This window comes from Muntiacus reevesi, chromosome 5 (assembly GCF_963930625.1).
Source record: "Muntiacus reevesi chromosome 5, mMunRee1.1, whole genome shotgun sequence".
Lineage (NCBI taxonomy): Eukaryota > Metazoa > Chordata > Mammalia > Artiodactyla > Cervidae > Muntiacus > Muntiacus reevesi.
Genome location: NC_089253.1, coordinates 43,400,907 through 43,422,811, shown reverse-complemented (window position 1 = coordinate 43,422,811; position 21,905 = coordinate 43,400,907). Strand labels below are relative to the sequence as shown.

General features: G+C 41.3%; 1 protein-coding gene across 4 annotated transcripts in view; it reads left to right on the top strand.

Annotated features, from left to right (window-relative positions):
• The window catches only part of KMT5B (lysine methyltransferase 5B), a 54,177-nt gene that overhangs the window by 9,587 nt on the left and 22,685 nt on the right, over nucleotides 1-21,905 (top strand). For all 4 annotated transcript variants that reach the window (XM_065937923.1, XM_065937921.1, XM_065937922.1 and 1 more), the window contains exons 2-4: nucleotides 10,802-11,037; nucleotides 17,206-17,353; nucleotides 20,665-20,733. In XM_065937923.1, coding sequence (XP_065793995.1) covers nucleotides 10,878-11,037; nucleotides 17,206-17,353; nucleotides 20,665-20,733 — 377 coding nt within the window. In that variant the 5' untranslated portion in view covers nucleotides 10,802-10,877. The remainder of the gene's footprint in view (nucleotides 1-10,801; nucleotides 11,038-17,205; nucleotides 17,354-20,664; nucleotides 20,734-21,905) is intronic.

Below are 21,905 nucleotides of genomic sequence, written 5' to 3'. Positions count from 1 at the left end.
ACAGCTCTCTGTCTAGCCGTGTTGATACCTGCAGTTGAAGGGGGAAATGACTCTTAAAAATGTATTTAAACAACTGTTTAAAGGTGCTTAACATCTCCTGTAGTGTGTTGAAAGTTTATGTGTTTCTGGAGTCTACTGGAATGTGTTTTTACTTTGGTGGTTTACTTTTTCATGGCCTCTGTGTTGGTTTCCTGTGCGCGCTGTGAAATACCGCAGGGGGTGGCTGGTGACAGCAGACGTGTCTGCTCTCAGCTCCAGTGGACCAGAGTCAGGGTCTGGTGGGCCCCCCCAGAAGCTCTCAGAGAGCCTGTTCTTTGCCGCTCCCAGTGTCTGGTGTCCGTGGCATGCCTTTGCTTGTGGCTGCCTCTCTCCAGTCTTTTTGTCTTTTTCTCAAAGTGTCAGTCAGTCAGTCAGTTCAGTCGCTCAGTCGTGTCCGACTCTTTGCGACCCCATGAATGGAGGCACGCCAGGCCTCCCTGTCCATCACCAACTCCCAGAGTTTATTCAAACCCATGTCCATCGAGTCAGTGATGCCATCCAGCCATCTCATCTTTTGTCGTCCCCTTCTCCTCCTGCCCCCAATCCCTCCCACCATCAGGGTCTTTTCCAATGAGTCAGCTCTTCACATGAGGTGGCCGAAGTACTGGAGTTTCAGCTTCAGCATCAGTCCTTCCAATGAACACTCAGGACTGATCTCCTTTAGGATGGACTGGTTGGATCTCCTTGCAGTCCAAGGGTCTCTCAAGAGTCTTCTCCAACACCACAGTTCAAAAGCATCAGTTTTTCGGCGTTGAGCTTTCTTCGTAGTCCAACTCTCATTTCCATACATGACCACTGGAAAAACCGTAGCCTTGACCAGACGGACCTTTGTTGGCAAAGTAATGTCTCTGCTTTTTAATATGCTGTCTAGGTTGGTCATAACTTTCCTTCCAAGGAGTAAGCGTCTTTTAATGTCATGGCTGCAATCACCATCTGCAGTGATTTTGGAGCTCAAAAAATTAAAGTCTGACACTGTTTCCACTGTCTCCCCGTCTATTTCCCATGAAGTGATGGGACCAGATGCCATGATCTCAAAGTGTATGTGGTGTCAAATCTCCCTTTGCCCTTCCCTTTTAAGATCACTTGTGATGACATTTATGGCCCACCTGGATAATCTCTTTCATCTCAAAAATCTGATTTAATCATATTTCCAAAGACCAATAATCTGGTTCCATCCCTGGATGGGAAGATCCCCTGAAGAAGGGAACTGCTCCCCACTCCAGTGTTTTTGCCCAGGGAATCCCATGGACAGAGGAGCCTGGTGGGCTACAGTCCATAGGGTCACAAAGAGTCGGACACGACTGAGCGACTTTGACTCCACTAGCGGGATTAGTGACGCCGTCTGTAGCCATCCTTTTATCCTTACGGGGTGGCTGGAGTATCATCGTGCACTGGTGGGGAACTGCTGTCTTCAGGCACCATCCTCTTGCTGGTCTGAGTGGGGCTTTGCCTCCTGAGACTGCTTGAGAAAGCTGTTGAATTGACTGAATCAAGATGCATATGAGCTTGTGCAAAAGCTGGAAGAGAAAAGCAGAAGTGATACTTTTTCAGTAGCTCTTTTCCAAGTGTAAAGACCTGTTCTTTGCTCTAAAGTTTGGTGCTAGATGCCCCGTGAGCACGGAATCTGCTGACAACTCCAGATTCGGAGCAGCGCCCTGCCCTGGGGGAGGGCGTTCTGCTGAATTAAGGGGAAGAGTCATCCCTGGGACTTCTAGAACTAGCACTGGTTGAACTCTGACAGGTCATCTGAATTCTTGAATGAGATTTTCTTCCTGGCCGTGTTTACAGGAGCAAGTTTTAAGGTTACAGGTGTGGTAGCTTTCATGGTAGTTTTCTAACAAATTGTCAATGCACAGTTACCCTGTCAAACTGCATTAGAGTCTTAACAATGGAGGAGTAGTGATCCCATGTGCTTCTGGTGGCTCTGCGGGGCTTCAGCTGGTCTCATTTCGTGAGTTATTACTGGAGGAGTCGTGGAACCTTGGCTATATGTTGGATGCGGATGAATTTGGAATAGTCATTGACAGAGACGGACAGGAATTCTTTGGTACGTATGTTATAGAGTCCTGTTGTCATTTGAGACTTGAAAGAATTGATAATCTATAATGTAGCAGTTAGGTTTGAGTCTAGAAAGGGGGATATGATACGAGTGGACCTGTGGTGTGTTGGGCCTTGTGATGGGTTCCAGTGATATGAAAGTGTACCGTATCTTTGTTATGCTCTGTGGGAAAGGCGAGTGTCATCAAGTAATACATGAAGAAGTGAGTACAGTTGTGAAGAGCACCGTGAGGGAGAAATTTTAAAGCATTTATCATGGCAGTCTGCTGGGCTGAGGACTGGGAGGGGGGCGCGCTGACGGGCAAGCCCGGGGTGTGCTGTCTGTTCTTCTGGGGTGTGCGTCTTGTTGCTGTTTCTTCTTCGGGCAGTGCTTTCTTTCATTTCTATGCTTTTTATTCGTGTTTGTCATCTTGTGCTTGTTTTAAATATAAATCTCCTGGGAGTCTGGCGTTGTGACAGTGTGAGCATCAGAGTCCACAAGCATTGAAAACTTGTAGAAAGATTTCAATGACATTTTTTCACTTCCCATCTGCCTAGAAGTCTGGTTTTAATTGCTGTGAGTAAAGTTTTAGAAATTGGCTTTAACTTACATACATATGGATGATGCAGAAGGATTTTTGTGAAATCTGTTTTATTTTCCTTTTTAAACTTATTCTTTATTACAAAAGTGATATATGCTCATCTTGAAAAGTCAAACCTTTTGAAGAATATGTCATGTAACAGTTAAAAAATTGCTTGTAATCTCTTTCTCCAAGATAAGACTGTTAACTGTTTGGTGTATTGAATTATTTTCTTAGCAAATTGTAACTGAATCACTTGAAAAATGTTTGTTCTGCTTTTTCTCAATAAAGATTTTAAAAAGTCCTCTAGCAAGCTAGAGCCTGCTTTTAAAAACGTGTTAACCTTTTCATTTCAGCCACTTGGAGAATTGTTTCCTTGTCAATGGATAATTTCTCTAAGATAAACTACCTTCAGACAAGTTCAGTTGGAAACTGGTTAGAGAGTTCTTGGTGATGTTATTAGAAGTGTGTCAAAATTTTTGGTAGTCTTTCAGAATCGATGTTTTCATTTTTTATAACAGATTTTTTTAAAATCCCAACTTGTATTTAGGATACTCAATGAAAAATTCCTGTCCAAAAGTTTTAAGTGAAAAAGAACTGAAACCAGAGTTCTCAAATTGGAGATGAGCGGCTGAGTTCAAAGGCACAGTTTATGGTCCGTGTGAGTGTCCATAAAGGACACTTTCAAAGTGGGAGGCTGGGAGCATGTTGACATTTGTTGAGGGTCCGTCACTGGAGATAGAGTGGGCACATTTTCTATGAAACACCTCTGTGCTTTCTTTGGAAACTGGAATTTTAAGTATTGGGGGGAGTGGGTTGTTTGTTTTTTCCCAATTATAAATAAATAGGTTCATTGTCAGTGTTTTGGGGAAAAGTCTTTTTTTGATGTTAATCCTGTTCTCCCAAAACAGCCATTGCTGTCTGTTGATGATTTGGAATTTATGATGGGGTGTGTGTGTGTGTGTGTTTTACCTTAGTGGTATTAAAATGTGATCAATCTTTCCTCTTTAAACACAGCTCTAAAGAATTCATTAAATACTTTCCTCTTTAAATACATCTGTTGTTTTAGCAGTTTTCTGGTATGTTTTGTATTATCACAAGTTGTGTGCCCTTTTGTTTACATTTGAATTCTCCAGGTCAGAATACTGGAGTGGGTAGCCTTTCCTTTCTCCAGGGGATCTTCCCAACCCAGGGATTGAACCCAGGTCTCCTGCACTGTGGAGAAGGCAATGGCACCCCACTCCAGTGTTCTTGCCTGGAGAATCCCAGGGACGGGGGAGTCTGGTGGGCTTCCGTCTGTGGGGTCGCTTAGAGTCGGACATGACTGAGCGACTTCCCTTTCACTTTTCACTTTCATGCATTGGAGAAGGAAATGGCAACCCACTCCAGTGTTCTTGCCTGGAGAATCCCAGGGACAGGGGAGCCTGGTGGGCTTCCGTCTATGGGGTTGCACAGAGTCGGACACGACTGAAACGCCTCAACAGCAGCTGCAGCTCTTGCATTGCGAGCAGATTCTTTACCAGCTGAACTGAAACTACAAGGGAAGCCCTTTACATTTGATAGTAGAATCTGAAGTACGGGCATCTTTCCCCACCTATATTGGTCCAGTGAAACGCTTCCTGTTGTTTTAGTGTCAGATAAACTCCCAGCTGGGCTTCCCTGGTGACTTGGTGGTAAAGAACCCACCTGCCAGTGCAGGAGATACAAATTCAGTCCCTGGGTGGGGAAGATCCCCTGGAGGAGGAAATGGCAAGCCACTGGTTATTCTTGCTGGGAAATCCCATGGAGGAGTAGCCTGAATAACAGCAAGAAACCCCAGGGGCGGGTAGGAGTGGGGGAAGGTGTCCCATCCCAGAGCACAGTGACAACTGCATTTCTCTAGAGCCCAGTTGGGTCACTTTTGTGACACCTATAAAAACAGAGGGGGCAAAGCCTTGTACAGACACTTCGGAATTCTGTCCATCAGCATACTCCCTTCCTGATAACTAGTAAATCTGTTCATTTAAAAACTTAACAAAACAAAGATCCTTAGAAACTTTATCAAAGCATGCTGGTCTCAAATTGACCTATCCTTACCCTCTGAATGTTACAGGTATCTTTTCTGACACCTGAAATTTAGACTCTTTTTCTCTTCTTTGAAGCAAATGAAAAGAACCTAGGAGTCTCTTTACTCATGATTCTTTATATTCCTTTCTGCCATCTACTTCTTTCCCCGTGAGCTCATGTTTCAAGACATTATGTCCTTTTCAGAAGTTCTCTGTCCTTGCCAAGAGAGGCTCACAGCGGCCCGGACCCTCAGAGGTCTGCCTGACGAGCCCTGAAGCTTGTGCCCAGCCGGCCTCCTTCCTGACGCTTGGAGCCTTGATTTACTCTTGCTTCGCCTGCTTCCTCACTCGTTGCTCCTCTGGGTGTCCTCAGCTGCTGTTCCGTCATCTGGAGCTCTAAATACCTGGGCCCCCTTGGGTCTTGACTTCTTTCCTCTGTACTTCCTCGCTAGGTGATTTCACCTGGTCCTGTGGTTTGACCTCTCACTAGTCCTCAGCTCCCGAGTGTGTACCTGGACCTGCCCTCCAGGGCCTTTTGTCCAGCTGCCTAGACATCTCTGCTTGGACTCTTTTAACAGATACCTCAAACACGACCAAGCCAAACTCCTGCCCCCTGGCCCCTACCAAAACCTGACCTTCCTGTGGTCTTAGTCACCTCCATAACTTCTGAGTCCCTTATTCCATTTGCAAGCGTATCTGAGACCTCTTTCTTCCACACAGTGTTAGCAGATCCTGTCAGCAAAACCTTCTGAAAGGATCCCTGAACTCGACCACTTCTCCCCCGCTCTGCTGCTGCGGGCCACCAGTGTCCATCTCTCCTTCTGTTTATTGCTGTGGTCTCTTAACTGCTTTTCTCTCGTCCTCCCAAATTGTTGGTTGCTTGATTAGTATTGCTCTTCCAAACGCATTCAAGCTCTTCTTCATAAGAGCAGCCAGCAGAGGCCTTTACCACTCAACTCCCATCCCTACTGTTTTCTCACCGAGAGTTAATGCCTAGGTCTCAGCCAGGGTTTGGAAGCTCCGTGTTAACATTGTGTTTTTCTGGGAACCTCTCTGGCCTGCCTCCTGCCCCTCTGACCCCCTTCCTTGGCTCCAGCCACACTGGGCTCTGCTGGTCCTCCCTCCCCCGACTTTGTACCTGCCCTTTGCCTGTGCTTACTCTCCTGTGCGCCCCAGTGCTTCGCCCTGTGCCACCTGGGTTCCACCTAAAACACCCCCTGCCACTTAGAAATGGTTTTATTTTCTCCAAGGTGCTGGCGTTTATTTGCCAATTTGTGATTTCCTGGAGCTTTCTTCATTAGAATTTAAGCACAGATGAGGACAGAAACCTTGTTTGCATCCTCAGTGACTGGAGTGTAGTAGATGTGTAATAATTTTCATGATTTTTTAATTGTGAAATCAGAACAGAGAGTGATTTGTAACTTTTTAGGCCATTTAAGGAGTAGCCAGTACTCCTTTCTTAAAAATTTTTTTCTGCCAATTTTGGGATAAATTGGAAGTGACTTTAACTTTTAAATACGGCTCAGATCCTGTCAACCAAGCCAAGACCATGGTAGTGTTTCCATGCGAGCCTGCCGGGTTCCCGGCCAGAGAGACTGCGCCCCTGCTCTGCTGGGAGGGGGGCCACCCCATGTCTCAGCTCCTGCTTCTCCTGTGACAATGCCTACTTGTGTTAGCTTTTCACATTCCATCTCCACCTTTAACATGAAAGTGTTCTTCCAGCTCATCGTCTTGTGGGACCGATCATGCCAACAAGAGCAGACCCTGCACGCATGAGGGCAGAGCAGCTGATGACTAGTAGAGGATATGTTTATTTTGAGCTAAAAATTTGTACATAACCCCCCATCTTTGCTAGCTTTACTAAAACTGCTTTCACAGAATATTCACTGTGAGCTGAAGCCTTTTGCCGTGATGATACCTGTTGTTATCCAGACGAGTGGAGAGTCTTGGTGCCTCTGCTAGAGTATGGGATATGCCCAGACACACGTGCAGTGTGCTCATTCTGGTGAGATTCAGCCATGCCTCTGATTGACAGAGTGCTTGTTGCGCTTTGGTTCCTTGAGTTCAAATAAAATATTATCAGTTGACTGCAGTATAATTCAGACACCCCGGGTTATGGATCTGCTCCTTTTTTTAAGTCATTAACCTACATTTAATTGAAACTATGTGTAAGTTAGAGTGGATCTCAGTCTGTTTTCCATGAACTGAATTAGAGTGTACTACTAAAATGATTTATTGGTGAACTTTCTGAATTCTTGGGAGAAATTGGGTTGGTAGGTATAATTTCCTCAAATTAAAATTTTTTATTCTTTAATTTTCCTTAAAAATTTGATATCTTTGCCTTAGTAGATGAACAAGTAACTAAGAACAGTAGTTCAGATGCTGGAGTTAAATCAAAATCCCCTGGAGGACTTACTAAAACTCAGATTGTTGGGCCTTGTCCCAGGTTTTCTGCTTTTTTCCTCTGACTAGGAGCTTGGTTGGGGCTGAAGGGTCCTCTGGGGAGCTGATTTGCTGTTCTTTTGTCTCTTAATTCTATATAAAGCCACATTTCTCTTTTCTATTTCATATAGTTACCTTTTGTTATCATTGAGGAGTATTAGGACTTCTAAAAGAGGCTTAAAAACACATTCTTTGATCGTTATCTGTAGGTCATATGTTATCGGCATACGTGGACATTGTTGAGATGAACTTCCTTCTTGTCTTCTCTGGAGGTACAGAGTCAGGGGTGAGCCCAGAAGCTCTGCGGTGGGTGCTGGGGAGGCTGCTGGTGGGGAGGGGCTGCTGCCTGTGCCAGCCCCGCTCCAGCCGCCGGTGCCAACACAGGCACTTTGAGGAAGAAGAGAACTGGAGGTCAGGTTATAAGTTATACCTGTGAGGTGATTTAGATCACAGTCTCATTCATTTACTCTTTCATCAGCTGGGTGCCTTTGATCTACTTTGTGCTGTGCTAAGGAAAAGAGAAGTAGGTTCTTGATTTCAGGAGCTCTCAGTCCCTTACGGAGGCAGACTGTTGTGCAGTCCCTAAGTCCTGGCCGGCTCTTTGCGACCCCGTGGACTGTAGCATGCTAAGCTTCCCTGTCCTCCACTATCTCCTGGAGTTTGCTCAGATTAATGTCCATTGAGTCGGCGAAGCCATCCAGCCGTCATCCTCTGTTGGCCCTTTCTCCCTCTGCCCTCAGTCTTTCCAGTATCAGAGTCTTTTTCAGTGAGTTGGCTCTTCGCATCAGGTGACCTGAGTGTTGGAGTTTTAGCTTCAGTTTCAGTCACTCCAATGAATATTCAGGGTTGATTTTCTTTAGGATTGACTGGTTTGATCTCCTTGCAGTCCAGAGGACTTTCAAGAGTCTTCTCCAGCACCACAATTCGAGAGCATCAATTCTTCAGTGCTCAACCTTCTTTATAGTTCACATTCATGAACTCTTTATATTTGTACATGACTAGTGGAAAAGCATACTTTGACTATACAGACCTTTGTCAGCAAAGGTCTGCTTTTTAATATGGTGTGTGTGTTTGTCATAGCTTTTCTTCGCAGGAGCAAGTGTCTTTTAATTTCATGGCTGTGGTCACTGTCTGCAGTGATTTTGGATTCCAAGAAAATAAAATCTGTCATTGCTTCCACGATTCCCCCTTCTCTTTGCCATGAGGTGATAACGACCGGATGCCATGATCTTAGGTTTTTGAATGTTGAGCTTTAAGCCCGTTTTTTCACTCTCCTCTTTCACCCTCGTCAAGAGGCTCTTTAATTCCTCTTTGCTTTCTGCCGTTAGAGTGTTATCATCTGTGTGTATCTGAGATATTTGATATCAAATATTGTTGATATTTCTCCTGGCAATCTTGATTCCAACTTGTAATTCATCCAGCCCAGCATTTCGCACAGTATACTCTGCATTGAAGTTAAATAAGCGGGGTGACCACGTATAGCCTTGACATATTCCTCTCCCAGTTTTGAATCCAGTCCATTGTTCCATGTCTGGTTCTAAATTGCTTCTTGACCTGCATACTGGTTTCTCAGGAAATAGGTAAGGTGGTCTGGTATACATCTTTTTAAGAATCTTCCAGTTTGTTGTGATCCATACAGTCAGAGGCTTTAGGATGTCAGTGATGCAGAAGTAGATGTTTTTCTGCAGTTCCCTTGCTTTTTTTATGATCCAGCAGATGTTGGCAGTTTGATCTCTGTTTCCTCTACTTTTCTAAATCCAGCTTGTACATCTGGAAGTTCTCGGCTCATTTACTGGTAAAGCCTAGCTTGAAGGATGTTGAGCATTACCTTGCTAGCTTGTGAAATGAGCATGATTTTAAGGTAGTTTGAACTTTCTGTGGCATTGCCTTTCTTTGGGATTGGAATGAAAACTGACCTTTTCCAGTTCTATGGTCACTGCTGAGTTTTCCAAATCTGCTGGCACGTTGAGTACAGCTCTTTAACAGCATCATCTTTTAAGTTTGAAATAACTCAGCTGGAATTCCATCATTTCCACTAGCTTTGGAGGTGGCAGACAGGCCTTCACTATAAGGTGACATAAGGGCTTTCACCCAATTGTATAGTAGGGTGTCTACCTGGATTTGAGAATGAGGGTCAAGGAAGACTTCCTGGAACATGTAGAAATTAGACAAAAAGACCAGTTGTCTAAGTGTAAATACAAGATACTCTGTCATTGCTAGGAGATACCGTTTTATTTAATAAAGTATATTAGTTCAAAAACATTTAGCTTGTAACTGGTGTATCAATATTTTACTTGCCTTTACCTATTTAAGCTGTGGCATTTTTCTGGGTTTAGTGAAGCCTACAGGAAGAATCAAAAGATGGGTACAATAAGAGCTGTAGACTAATTGAATTTAAATAGTGAAGGAACTAAGAGAAAATATATCTTTGAGAACAATTTAAAAGTATTCTTGATATGAATCTGCTGATTTTTACCTTCTTATACCTAAGCATGTTGCTCTAACACACATTCTACCTCACTGAATTCACACAGAATTCCTGTGATGTCAGAGAGACTGGAGGTCAAGTAAAAATTAATATTTCATATTTGTGTTGGGTATCAGTGGTTATCTCCGGCTATACATTTCTGGGAGTTCTTCAAAATAATTTATCGTGTACTTTTCTGTGTGTTTGGGAAAAGTGAGGGGAGATGCCCTTTGCTGCAGTGAGAGAGCCTTGGGCAGCAGTGCTGGGCTCCTCTCCGGATGCTGCTGCAGGCAGGCTGGGGGACTCTGGGCGTGCTGCCTCAGCACCCTCTGCACGCTGAAAGAGTTGTACTGAAATCTTAAAATTCCCTTAGCTCTGTTGTTATACTTTCCTTGAGCCTTTTTAGTCTGATTTATATTAAAGCGTAATTTGTAATGAGGTGATGATGAACATCCTCTCTCATTTCACTACCAGCAAATGCCATCTAGTATACCTTCTTTTCCAAAGGTTCTTACATATGATAAGCATCACTCACTGTCCTCGTCATTTTGTCCCCAAATTCAGCCAGTTAAAATTCAGATAGTGAGGGAAACCACTGTACTAGCAACTATAATAATTTCAATTTTTGTTGCTGATGTAAAGAAAGCTAAGGCAGGTATTTCATGATGAGCAGTATTTTGATATTTGAATGTTGGTCTCTTAAATACCCTTAATGCTGATTGCAGACTAACAAAACTCTTGTGGAGAAAGCTTAACTTAGATGCCTTTTCTTCAGCTCCTCAATAAGAGAAGAAGCAATATTTCTTGTAATTTATTCACAGAGTTTATACAATTTTCCAAAACTTGTAGTTTGAGCAAGTTATTGATATCTAGCTATACCTCGATATCACAGTAGTAGGAAGTAGAGATGATTCTTACTGGTAACTGAGAGATAACTATTTATTGAACACTTACTAGTTACCAGTCTCTCTTCGGAGCACAAGCGAGGAGCAAGGCAGAACGAGTCGGGGGGCTCTGTAGGCTCGGCCTGATGGGAGGAGGGGGAGCCAAGACAGGCTGTGAAGAGTGGAAACACTTAATTGTTCAGTTACTTTTAATACTCTGAAAATTGCTCAGGGGTCTGTGTAGCATGGTCTTTTATGTATTTATCTACCCATTTTGTTCTGTTTTTCGTGTTTTGTTTCTGTTAGGAGAGAACGTTGAAATTATTCTCTAAGCTATTTGAAGAAAGTGACTAAATGCACCTGGGTCAGGCTGTCTGTGGGTATGAAGTGGTTGGGAGAATCCAAGAACATGGTGGTGAATGGCAGGAGACATGGAGGCAAGTTGTCTAATGACCATCAGCAGACTCAATCGAGATTGCAGCACGCGGGAAAGGACAACGTGAAGGCTGGCAGAAACGCAGGCGAGAGGAGGTCGAGCAGATGTATGTACACACTTCAGCTGTCGCTCTTTTAACTGTGATGGGGGGCAGGAGTTCTTTCCACTTTGTCATGTGTATTCTCTTCTCAGTTAACAATGTGGTTCTTATACTCTTTCAGACTTGTGTCAACTTTTATTCTCATCCAACATTGTGTACAACTTGTTTAATTCTTAATATAGTGTTTTTATATCCATAACTTTAAATTATTTTCTGTAGAATTTATACCTGAATGGTTGCTTTGTTCTATTAAAAATATTAAAGGACTGCTATTAAATTTCTGTTAAGTTTAAACTGTGTTTTTTTATGTTTGATGTAAATGTAAGTATGTATTTCTTTGAAAACTTGCAGAGTAATATGAATGATAAAGTCAGCCCTCATTTACATGTTAAGTGGAACTTAAGGCAGCTTTTAAAATTTTCATCGTTTCTTCTTTTTATTTAGGGTGAATAATTTATCCTAACAGAGAAGGACTGTTGACAATGAATTACTTTTTTACCTCAGTATCTTTTGGTTGATAATGAGGCTACATATTCAGAGTTCAAGAAATTGTAGATTTGATCCATGTTTCATAGCTCTTCTAAGAGTAGTAAATTGCCCCAGGATAAATGTAAACCTGTGAAGATGAACAGCATTACATTGGATGTTATTGGGCAAGAATGGTGCAAAAAGAGTGTCAATGATGAGGAGATGCATCATCTTAGATAAAAGACTTCAGTGACTTCATCTAACACCAGAACCATAGAATACACGGAGCAAGCACTCACAAAGCTGAAGGAAGGAATAGATGATTCAGCAATAATTTGGGACTTCAGTTCCTCACTTTCAATAATGGATAGAACAGATAAGCAGAAGATGAAGGAAAGAAGACTCAAACAGTACTCTAAATCAGCTCTTCCTGACAGACTTCTATAGAACACTTCACTTAACAGGAGCAGAACACACATTCTTTTCAAGTGCACATGAAACATTCAGGATAGACCATAGACTAAGCCATACTTTAAGCCTCAGTAAATTGAAAGGATTGAAATCATACAATATATGTTCTGACCACAGTGGAGTTAGATGAGAAATGAATAACAGAAATTTGGGAAGTACACAAATATGTGGAAATTAACTCACTCCTAAATAACCAGTGGATTAGAGAAGAAATCAAAAAGGAAATAAGTAAATAGTCTGAGACGATTGAAAATGAAAATACAACATACCAAAAACTTATGGGATGCAGCTAAAGCAGTGCCTGGAGGGATATTATAGTTGTGAACACCTGTATTTAAAAAAGAAGGAAGATTTCAATCAATAATCTAACCTTTTACCTTAAAACACCAGAAAAAGAGCAAAACTAAACCCAAAGCAGGAAGAAGGAAGGAAATAGAGTAGAAATGAACAAAATAGAAAACAGAGGAAATGAGCAAAGTTCAAGAAGTTCATTCTTTGAAACGATCAACAAGAATTGGCAAACCTTTAAGCAGGATTGATTAAGAAAAAGAGAATACTGGAGAATGAACAGCAGAAGGGACATTATGGCTGTTGTTCAGTTACTAAGTCACGTCCAGCTCTTTGCTAGTCCATGGACGGTGGTACAGCAGCCTTCCCTGTCCTTCACTGTCTCGTGGATTTTGCTCAAACTCATGTCTGTTGAGTCAGTGATGCCATCCAACCATCTCATCCTCTGCCACCCTCTTCTCCTGTCCTCAGCCTTTCCCAGGGTCAGGGTCTTTTCCAGTGAATCAGCTCTTCACATCAAGTGACCAAAGTAGTGGAGCTTCAGCTTTAGCATCAATCCTTCCGACGAATATTCAGAGTTGATTTCCTTTAGAATTGACTGGTTTGCTCTTCCTACGGTCCAAGGGACTCTCAAGAGTCTTCTCTAACACAACAATTTGAAAGAAACAGTTCTTCTGGAAGCTGTGGGATTGAAGGACATTACTACTGCCTTAGAAAAATGTAAAGAATTATAACAGAATACTATGAACAACTGTATAGCAAGAAATTAAATAGATTAAGTGAACAAATTTCTAGAAAGTAATAAATTACTAAAACTGAATTAGAAATTTATACAAAATCTAAATAAACCTATATATATAGCAAGTAAAGAAGATTGAATCAGTAAATTTAAAACCAAAAACAGAAAACACTACCTACAAAGAAAAGGCCAGTATTATCCTTGTACCAAAATCATCATAAGAAAAGGAGACCTACAGACTAATATCTCTAATAAATATGCAAAAATTCTCAGTAAAATACTAGTCAACCAGATCCAGCAACAGATGAAAAGAATTCTGTGGCATGCCCAAGTGGGATTTATCCCAGGAATGCAAGGTTTGTTTAATGTCTGAGTGATGTGATACCATTTCCGTAGAATCAAGGACAAAAACTGTACTATCATCCCAGTGAATGTAGAAGAAGCGTTTGACAAAATCCAGCATCCTTTGAGGATAAATATTCTCAGCAAACTAGGCATAGAAAGGAATTCTTCAACCTGATAATGCTTAATGTCATATATAATGATGGATGGTTTCTCCTGAGATCAGGAATAAGACAGAAATGTATCTGTTCTCTTCACTTCTGTTCAGCATTGTGCTGGAAGTTCTGACTGCAGCAGTTAAGCAAGAAAATGAACTTAAGGCATCGAAATTAGAAAAGAAGTAATAAAACAATCTCTATTTAAAGATGACATGATTGTGTATATAGAAAGTCCTAAGGAGTCCACTAAAATATTATAATAAATGAGTCCAGCAAAATTGCAAGATACAAGTATACAAAAATCAACTGTATATCTATACACTTTCAATAAAGAATCAAAAAATAAAAGTAACAGTTTCGTCTACAATGGCATCAGAAAGAAACAGCAATACATTTAACATAAAGTGTAAAACTTATACTCTGACAACTGTAAAGCATTATTGGAGGAAAATTCAAGAAGATCTAAATAAATGGAAAGACATCCCGTGTGCGCTGTGCCTAGTCGCTCAGTCGTGTCCAACTCTTTGCGACCCCGTGGACTGCAGCCCACCAGGCTCCTCTGTCCATGGGGTTCTCCAGGCAAGAATACTGGAGTGGATTGCCATGCCCTCCTCCAGGGGGTCTTTTCAACCCAGGGGTCGAACCCAGGTCTCCTGCATTGCAGGTGGATTCTTTACCATCTGAGCCACCAGGGAAGCCCAAGAATACTGGAGAGGGTAGCCTATCCCTTCTCCAGGGGATCTTCCCAACCCAGGAATCGAACCAGAGTCTCCTGCATTGCAGGCAGATTCTTTACCAGCTGAGCTACCAGGGAAGCCCCACAGATTGGATGTAATCTCTATCAAAACCTCAACTCGCTTCTCTGTAGAAATTGACAGGCTGATCCTAGATCTCTTAAGAAAATTCAAGGGACCCACAATAGCTAAAACAGTCTTGAAAAAGACTCATACTTGGAAGATTCATACTTTTCAGTTTTGGAGATTACTACAAAGCTGCAGTAATCAAGACAGTATTATACTAGCATGTGGATAGACATATATTCATGAAATAGAATTGAGAATCCAGAGAAGACCCTCATGTTTGTAGTCAATTGATTTTTGACAGAAGTGAGAATGAAATTAAGTGAGAAAGAATAGTCTTTTTAGCGATTGGTTCTGGCCAAACTGTATACCCACATGCAAAAGAATGAAGTTAGACTGAACCTCAGACCATATGTGAAAAATTAACTCAAAATGGACTAAAGACCTAAATTAAATACTTAAACTGTAAAACCCCCAGAAGAAAACATATGCATGAGTTTTCATGACTTTGGATTAGTCAGTGGTTTCTTGGATATGACACTAAAAGTACAGGGAACAAAAGAAAAAGGATAACATGAAATTCACCGAAGTTGCAAACTTTAAGGAATATCATCAAGAACGTGGAAAGATAGCTTACAGAATAGGAGAAAATGTTTTCATCTGATAAAGGACTTTATATCTGATAAAGGACTAGTATCCAGAATAAATAACTCTTGTGAACTTCCCTGATGGCTCAGTGGTAGAGTCCATCCGCCAGTGCAAGAGACACAGTTTTGATCCCTGGCCTGGGAAGTCTCCACATGCCGTGGGGTGGGGCAGCTAAGGTGGTGTGCCCCAGTACTGAGCCTGTGCTCAAGAGCCCAGGAACTGCAGCTGTCAAGCCCACGTGTGGCAACTCCCGAAGCCCGTAGGCTCCGTGAGAAGCCATCGCAGTCAGAAGCCCGTGCCTGCAGCTGGAGAAGAGCTCACACAGCAACAGCGACCCAACACAGCCAAATAAAAGTAAAAAGAATTCTTACAAGTAAATAATAAGAGACAGTTTAAGTTTTTAAATGGGCAAGGGATCTGAATAGACAGACATTTCTTCAAAGATATACAAATGGCCAGTACATGAAAAGATATTCAAAATCATTAGTCATCAGGGAAATTCAAATCAAAACCATAGGGTACCCCTTCACAATCAGTAGGATGTCTGAAATCAAAAGGACAAATAGTGACGAGTGCTGGTGATGATGTGGTTGAATTTAGAGTCCTCATGCACTGTTCTTGGGAACATAAAATGGTGCAGCCACTTGGAAAACAGTCTGGCAGTTTCTCAAAAGGTTCAGCATAGAGTTACCACATGACCCAGCAGTTTCCATTCCTGGATATGTACCTAAGAGAGTTGGAAAACATACGTACCCACAAAAACTTTACTTGAATGTTCATGAGAACCTTATTCATCATATCCAAAAATGGATGCAACCCCCGTGTTTCCATCCGCTGATGAATGAAAAACAAAATGTGGTCTATTCATACAATTAAATATTCTTTGGCCTTAATAAGGAATGAAGTACTGATGCATGGTACAATGTGGATGAACCTCGGAAACATGCTAATTGAAAGAAGTCAGTCACAGAAGACCACATGTCGTATGATTCCATCTATGCGAAATTTTCAGAGCTAGGCAAATCCATAGAAACCGGGTAGATTAGTGGTTGCTGGAGGCTGTGTGGGAGGGGAAAATGGATAGTAATTTCTAGTAGGTATGAAGTTTCTTTTAGGGATGATGAAAATGTTCCAGAATTTATTTCGGTGATGGTTACACAATTCTGTAAATACGTTTAAAACCATATTCTGAATTGTATACTGTAAATGGGCAACTTGCATGTGAATTAAATTTTAATAAAGCTGTTGTAGGAAATAAAACAACTTTGATAGTTGTACACATACCTACATGCAAAAGTTTGACTTGAAAACAAATACCCTTTGCCAGGTACTTACATGTAAGTATTTGTTTATTTATTGGAAGAGTGGATGAAATGGTTAGACCTCTCCCTTTGTCTCTCATTCTTCCACCTTTTGAGAGGCTTAAAGTTACACTGCTGGTATCCTCTGTAATTACACGTGCTGTCTCCATGAAGACTCGTGACATGCACATCACACTTAAATCAGCACTGACGAAGCTTCGTCCGTACAAATTCAGTCTTCCTTCCCTCTCTTTACATTGTTTTTCTTACACAGTTAAACCCATTTACTTTAGGTACCTTTTTCAGTCACTTCCCTATTTTTATCCGTTCCTTCAAAATCTGTTTCAAACAGGTTAGTTAGAAATAGGCCTCTTAGTCTCTCTCTACTTCTTTCCCCTCTTCTGCTACCTAGCTCCGTAACCATAGGCAAGTTTCTTAACCTTTGGGCCTCAATTTCCTGCATATTGGGGATGATGATCATACATGTGCTCAAAAGCAGGAAGCTGAAGGTATAACACCTTGATGTTCCTTTCTAGCTCCTTTGAGATCTACCCTTCTGGCTCTGACTGCAGAGGGGTCTTGGTTCCTCTTGTTTCCTTCTCGCCCCAGCCCTGTCTGTAGTGGCCCTTGATGCTGTCTTGCTACCGTCTCCTGTGTCTCAACTCTTCCTTGGATGGGCAAGTGAGGCATTTGAGCCAGAGTATCACAGCTATCTAGACCCTGTTCTTGGGAAACTTGGTAATATTATCTAACAAAAATGCTCTCAGTAATTGAGTTAATTTACTGCATTTGGTTTTTCTGTTTTTGCAAAGGGTACTCAGTTTTTAATTGGTAAAATTGATTGAAGTAGCAGTTTTAATTCTTAACTACTAACTTGAATGGGCAGTGAGGCTAAAGGGTTTTAAGGTAGATTTAAGTAGTATTCAGTGCGAGTTACTTTTTCTCTTTTCTTCTCACAGGTAATGGGAATCCAGGCTTCGAAGGACAGAGTCGATATGTACCATCTTCTGGAATGTCTGCAAAGGAACTCTGTGAAAATGATGACCTAGCAACCAGTTTGGTTCTTGATCCCTATTTAGGTTTTCAAACACACAAAATGAATACTAGGTAATTTTAAGTCTTTATCCTGAGTGGAACAGATGATGTCATTGAACTGAGAAAATGGATGGTTAATTCAAAATTTAAAGTGACGTTAAAGGAAAGTTTTTGTTGCAGAAGAATTTTCCAAGTGTGAGCCAAGAAAAGCAACAAAAGCTTCCAAGAGCTGTGTATTTTAATTCTGTGTTCTTATTTTATCTTGAGATGGTTCTATTAAAATATAAAGTTGGAGGCATATCTTTATATTCTGTTTTAGATGTTGGTGAGAATTATCTTAGCTGAAAGAAATAGCTTATATGCATCCTGTACAATCTTGAAAATGTGGATGATTTTTTTCCTATGTAAATTAGGTTGTATCAGTTTTTTTCATGATTTTATTAAAAACTTTTCTTCTTTTAAATAATTGCTAGTATATATAGGGAAGTTTGCCATTATGTTTTATCTTTGAGACTCAGCTCTTCATTAGAAGTAAAGATGTGCTTATATTCAGTGTGCAGATAAAAATATTAATAAATCTGTAACTGCTTTATTGAATATCTCATGCCACATATATAAAATACTACATAACTCTTGAAATCTGTCACACTTTAAATTTCTTTAATTGTCTTAAACATCATCTTGCTCCCAAAAAGACCTTTAGATAATTTCATAAGTAACTGCTGCCAAGCACTGAAGTCAGACCTTTACAACTTTTTGTTGCCTTTTAATGTCCAGAGGGTTTTGAAATCTGGTGGAAAAGCAGGATAGTGGGGGTTCAGAATATGGAGCAAATTCTGGACCTCTGTTCCCTCTTGGCTGCGTCACACCGGCGCTGATGTTTGTAACTGCCATGTCAGGGATGGCCCTGGGGGGACCGGATCACCAGGCCGGTGGCCACCAGTAATTAGCTGGGGACGGGGGGGTTAGAGGAAAGTCATGTGTCCATTTTTTCATCTTTAATTCTGTCCCTTGTTAGAATTAAGATAATTCATTAATCAATTATACTCTAAATTCCCAAAGAAGTAATTCCGGTTAAAACGTGCCTTTGGTATTTTCATGTAATTTCCTGCCATCATATATCTTTACTTACTAAAACGAAGTGAAATTTGGAATGGACCTGAGATTATTTAACTGGTTCCCTGCCATCAAAGGGGCACATAGATTTTCTAAAATCAGCAGGATTGGATGCCCTAGTGCCTGACCAAAGTCTAGTTTGTATTATTCTGAGTCCACATCACCTATTTCCCAGTGAACATGAGCGGCCAGGGCTCATTCTCCTACTATTAGAGTCCTAGTAGTATTTAACTCACTGGTTAGCCTGGAAGAAAAAGTGATGCATTCACTGTTTGACCCAGTAATCTAGTGGCATTCAGAATATTACCTCCAGGGCCCATAATTATGGCCTGGAGTCATCAAGAAACAGATCATGTTTATTATGCCTTGTATCCTAAAATATGGAAGCATATAAACCACTTTTAGAAAGTTTTCCATCAGAATTACAACAAAAGTTTTAATGGCTTGGGAAAGAACTCCATGTCCTCTGAAGCCCTCATGCTTTGACTGTCCCCGAGGCTGAAGAGTTACCTGTTACTGGTTTCTCTTTTCTGTAAAAGTCCTCCTGGACAGCTGCTTCTTATAATCAGCTTACATATGAGTCACTTGGGAACCTTGTTAAGATGCAGGTTCTGGTTCAGTAGCTCTGAGGTGGGGCCCGAGAGTCTCCGTTTGTCACAAACTCCCAGTTACACTTGGGAAGCAGAGTCCCAAACCATCGAGCCTGCTGAGTCTTGTCTCCATGAGGTAGGTGGGTAGAAACTCCCTTATCAGTCGTTTTCTGGGACTCATCTTAAGACATGTAGTCGTAAAATGTAAAGTTTAGGATTACCACACAGATACTATTAAAACTTTAAATCTTTACCATATCCAAGTACCCCAAGTTCATATTTTCCAGTGCTTCGTTTGATTCTGCTCACACAGCTCCTAAAATAGCCACTGATGCTGTAGCTAATGCTGCTGCCCCCTAGACCGCGTCTGCTCAGTAACAGGGTTAGCGCTAGGCCCGTGCGGTGAGCTGTTGGTGCCTGTCACAGCACCGGTCTCTCCGCCTCGCTAGGAGCCTTCATTCATTCTTAGTGGGTTTATTTGAAAATAAAGCTATCACTTACAGTTCTTTATCTTCTGAGTGAGAATTTGCCAGAATGCCACTTACACGATTTTCAAAGATATTTTATAGACAGTAAGGAAACTCTGCAGTGTTTTCTTTGAATAATCATACATATTTCTGAAATTATTAGTTTTTTGTGGACTTTATCTTTGGGGTGCAAAGAAGCGACTGGAGGATGCGATTGGAACTTGGATTTTAACTCTCCAGGCTGTTACTTATAAGTGGCTTCTTTGTTCATATGTTTATCGATCTGTGATTTGATTTTAGTTTTTCTTTTTTTATGTCCTCTTCCTGCCTTCTACTTTCTGCAGTTGTACCTTCAGTAATACTGTTCAGAAACAGTAGATATTTAATTATTTGAGATTTTCCCAAACTGGATATGTTATGAATGGGTTATATTTTAACCTTAGCCTATCCCTGTATTTACTAACACGGCAATCAGAGTTGTGGCATGAATGCCTAGAAATAGCATAAGCAAAATAGTAATTTCAGTTTATCAGGAAATGTTTTGATTTAGTTGACTTTTATCACTTATAAAACTTAAATTCATCCTTTTAACCAGAAAATAGAGTTGTTAGTAATACCTCTAATGATTTTTAAAAAGCTAGTGGAGAGATGAAGGTCGTGAATCAGGAATGGATGTTGTCAGTGATGCCCCGTTGTTCAGGCCACATGATCAGTGATTTCACAGTATCCTGAGGAGTTGGGGGGTACATCACATTGTGAAGAAATCGGAAGAGCCCTCTTAGGGCACAGACTTCCACCTGCGCAGTCCTCACTTACCTAATTCCTCTACACTAACCATCTAATTTTTTTTTCATTATTTATATATTTGATGTCCACTGTTGTATCATTTGTATCCACTGTTGAATGTGAACTTATAAATCACTTTAAAATGTCACTTTAATATCAAGTGTTTGACTGGAAAGCATAAAGAAATTTTTTGAACTTTTAACTTAATATAATCAAGGATAAAATGTTTTGTGGGAAGGAAAGAATTTTAGCTTCCTTGGCCTTTTTTATCATTTCGAGCCAACCTGTGGCTTCCTAAAGTTGTTAGATATCATAGCGTTTTAGGAATTTCTACTACCATCTAATATTGTAAGTCTGTTTAGAAATTACAAGTGCAAATTATACAAATAGTTTTTTATTGTTGTTTGTTTTTGCATTTATATAGCGCCTTTCCTTCGAGGAGCTCAAGGCATTTTTCAAAATCTGACAGTTTTTCTCACAACAACCCTGTAAGGTAGGTAGAGAGCATTACAAATAGTAATAAGACACAAACTAACTTGTTTCAGCCATTGTAATGTTTTTTTATGTTAAGTAATTGGAGGTGTCAGCGTAAACATGATTTTTAGAACATTTTGCAAACCTTTTGAAAATTTGGTCTTAGTATTAGCTATATTTAAAAAACAACTTGTACTCCATAACAGGGTAATTTTAAGAGAAATCATTCATCCAAAGATCAGGAGGCACTCCATGGGATTAGCTGAGCACTGATTGCAGGACTCAGCCAGGTATGTTTCTGGTTGTTGTTTACTTTCAGGTCAAGAAAGAATGAAGAGCTGTCCTAGCAGAACCCCCCCTCAGCATCTTGGAATGTCAGTTTGCAGTTAAACTCTCTTCAGAGGGGGAATGTGTTCACAATGTTGCCTCACGGTTTTATTTTATACCTTAAATATTTGAGCATTTTTCTCTCTCTTCCTCCCTCCTTCCCTCGCTCCCTTTTTCTGTCCCCCTCCTCTTCCCCCTCCCTCCAGTCAGCTCTTGGTTGTACATGCTAATGGAAGGGCCCAGTAGTACAGCTAATACACACCTGCAGCTTTTCTTCATTGCCACAGTGGTCTCTTGGGTTTGGAAACAGAAAAACCAAATAGCAAGAAAACCTGGGAAGTCAGTCTCTGGAAAGAGTGGGGAACAGGTGTGTGGGAGTGTGAATTCATATGTTTTTTCCCTGCCCCTTTTGATAGTAAATAATTGTAAATGCCATATTTTTAAAATTCCTATACTGGCCATGGGATCAGAGAAGTGTGGGAAGAGAAAAATAAATGTTTGGTTTATTCAAAGTTGCAAATGTCATATTAAGAGGGAGGAGGGGTGTGTTGATTTGGAAATGCCAAAAACCTGTTTCTCTTGCCCCCCACCCCCGCCCCATACTCAGTTCGTCTCCACGCCTTTCACTGCTGTCCGGTACGGGCAGCGCCGTCTCGGGTGGGGCTTGGCGCTGGTGCTCAGCTCTAAGTGTCAGACCCCGGGCTCCTGGGGAAGGGACAGAAGAGGGCGCTCATGCTTCACATGCGAGCGGCCAAGAAAGGCCTGGGCAGCAGCAGTCCCCTCCTTCCAGCAGTTAGCCCTCACTGGGCCTCCTTTTCCTCATTTGTGGAGCCAGACATAATTTTTTAGATCATCTAAATTTTC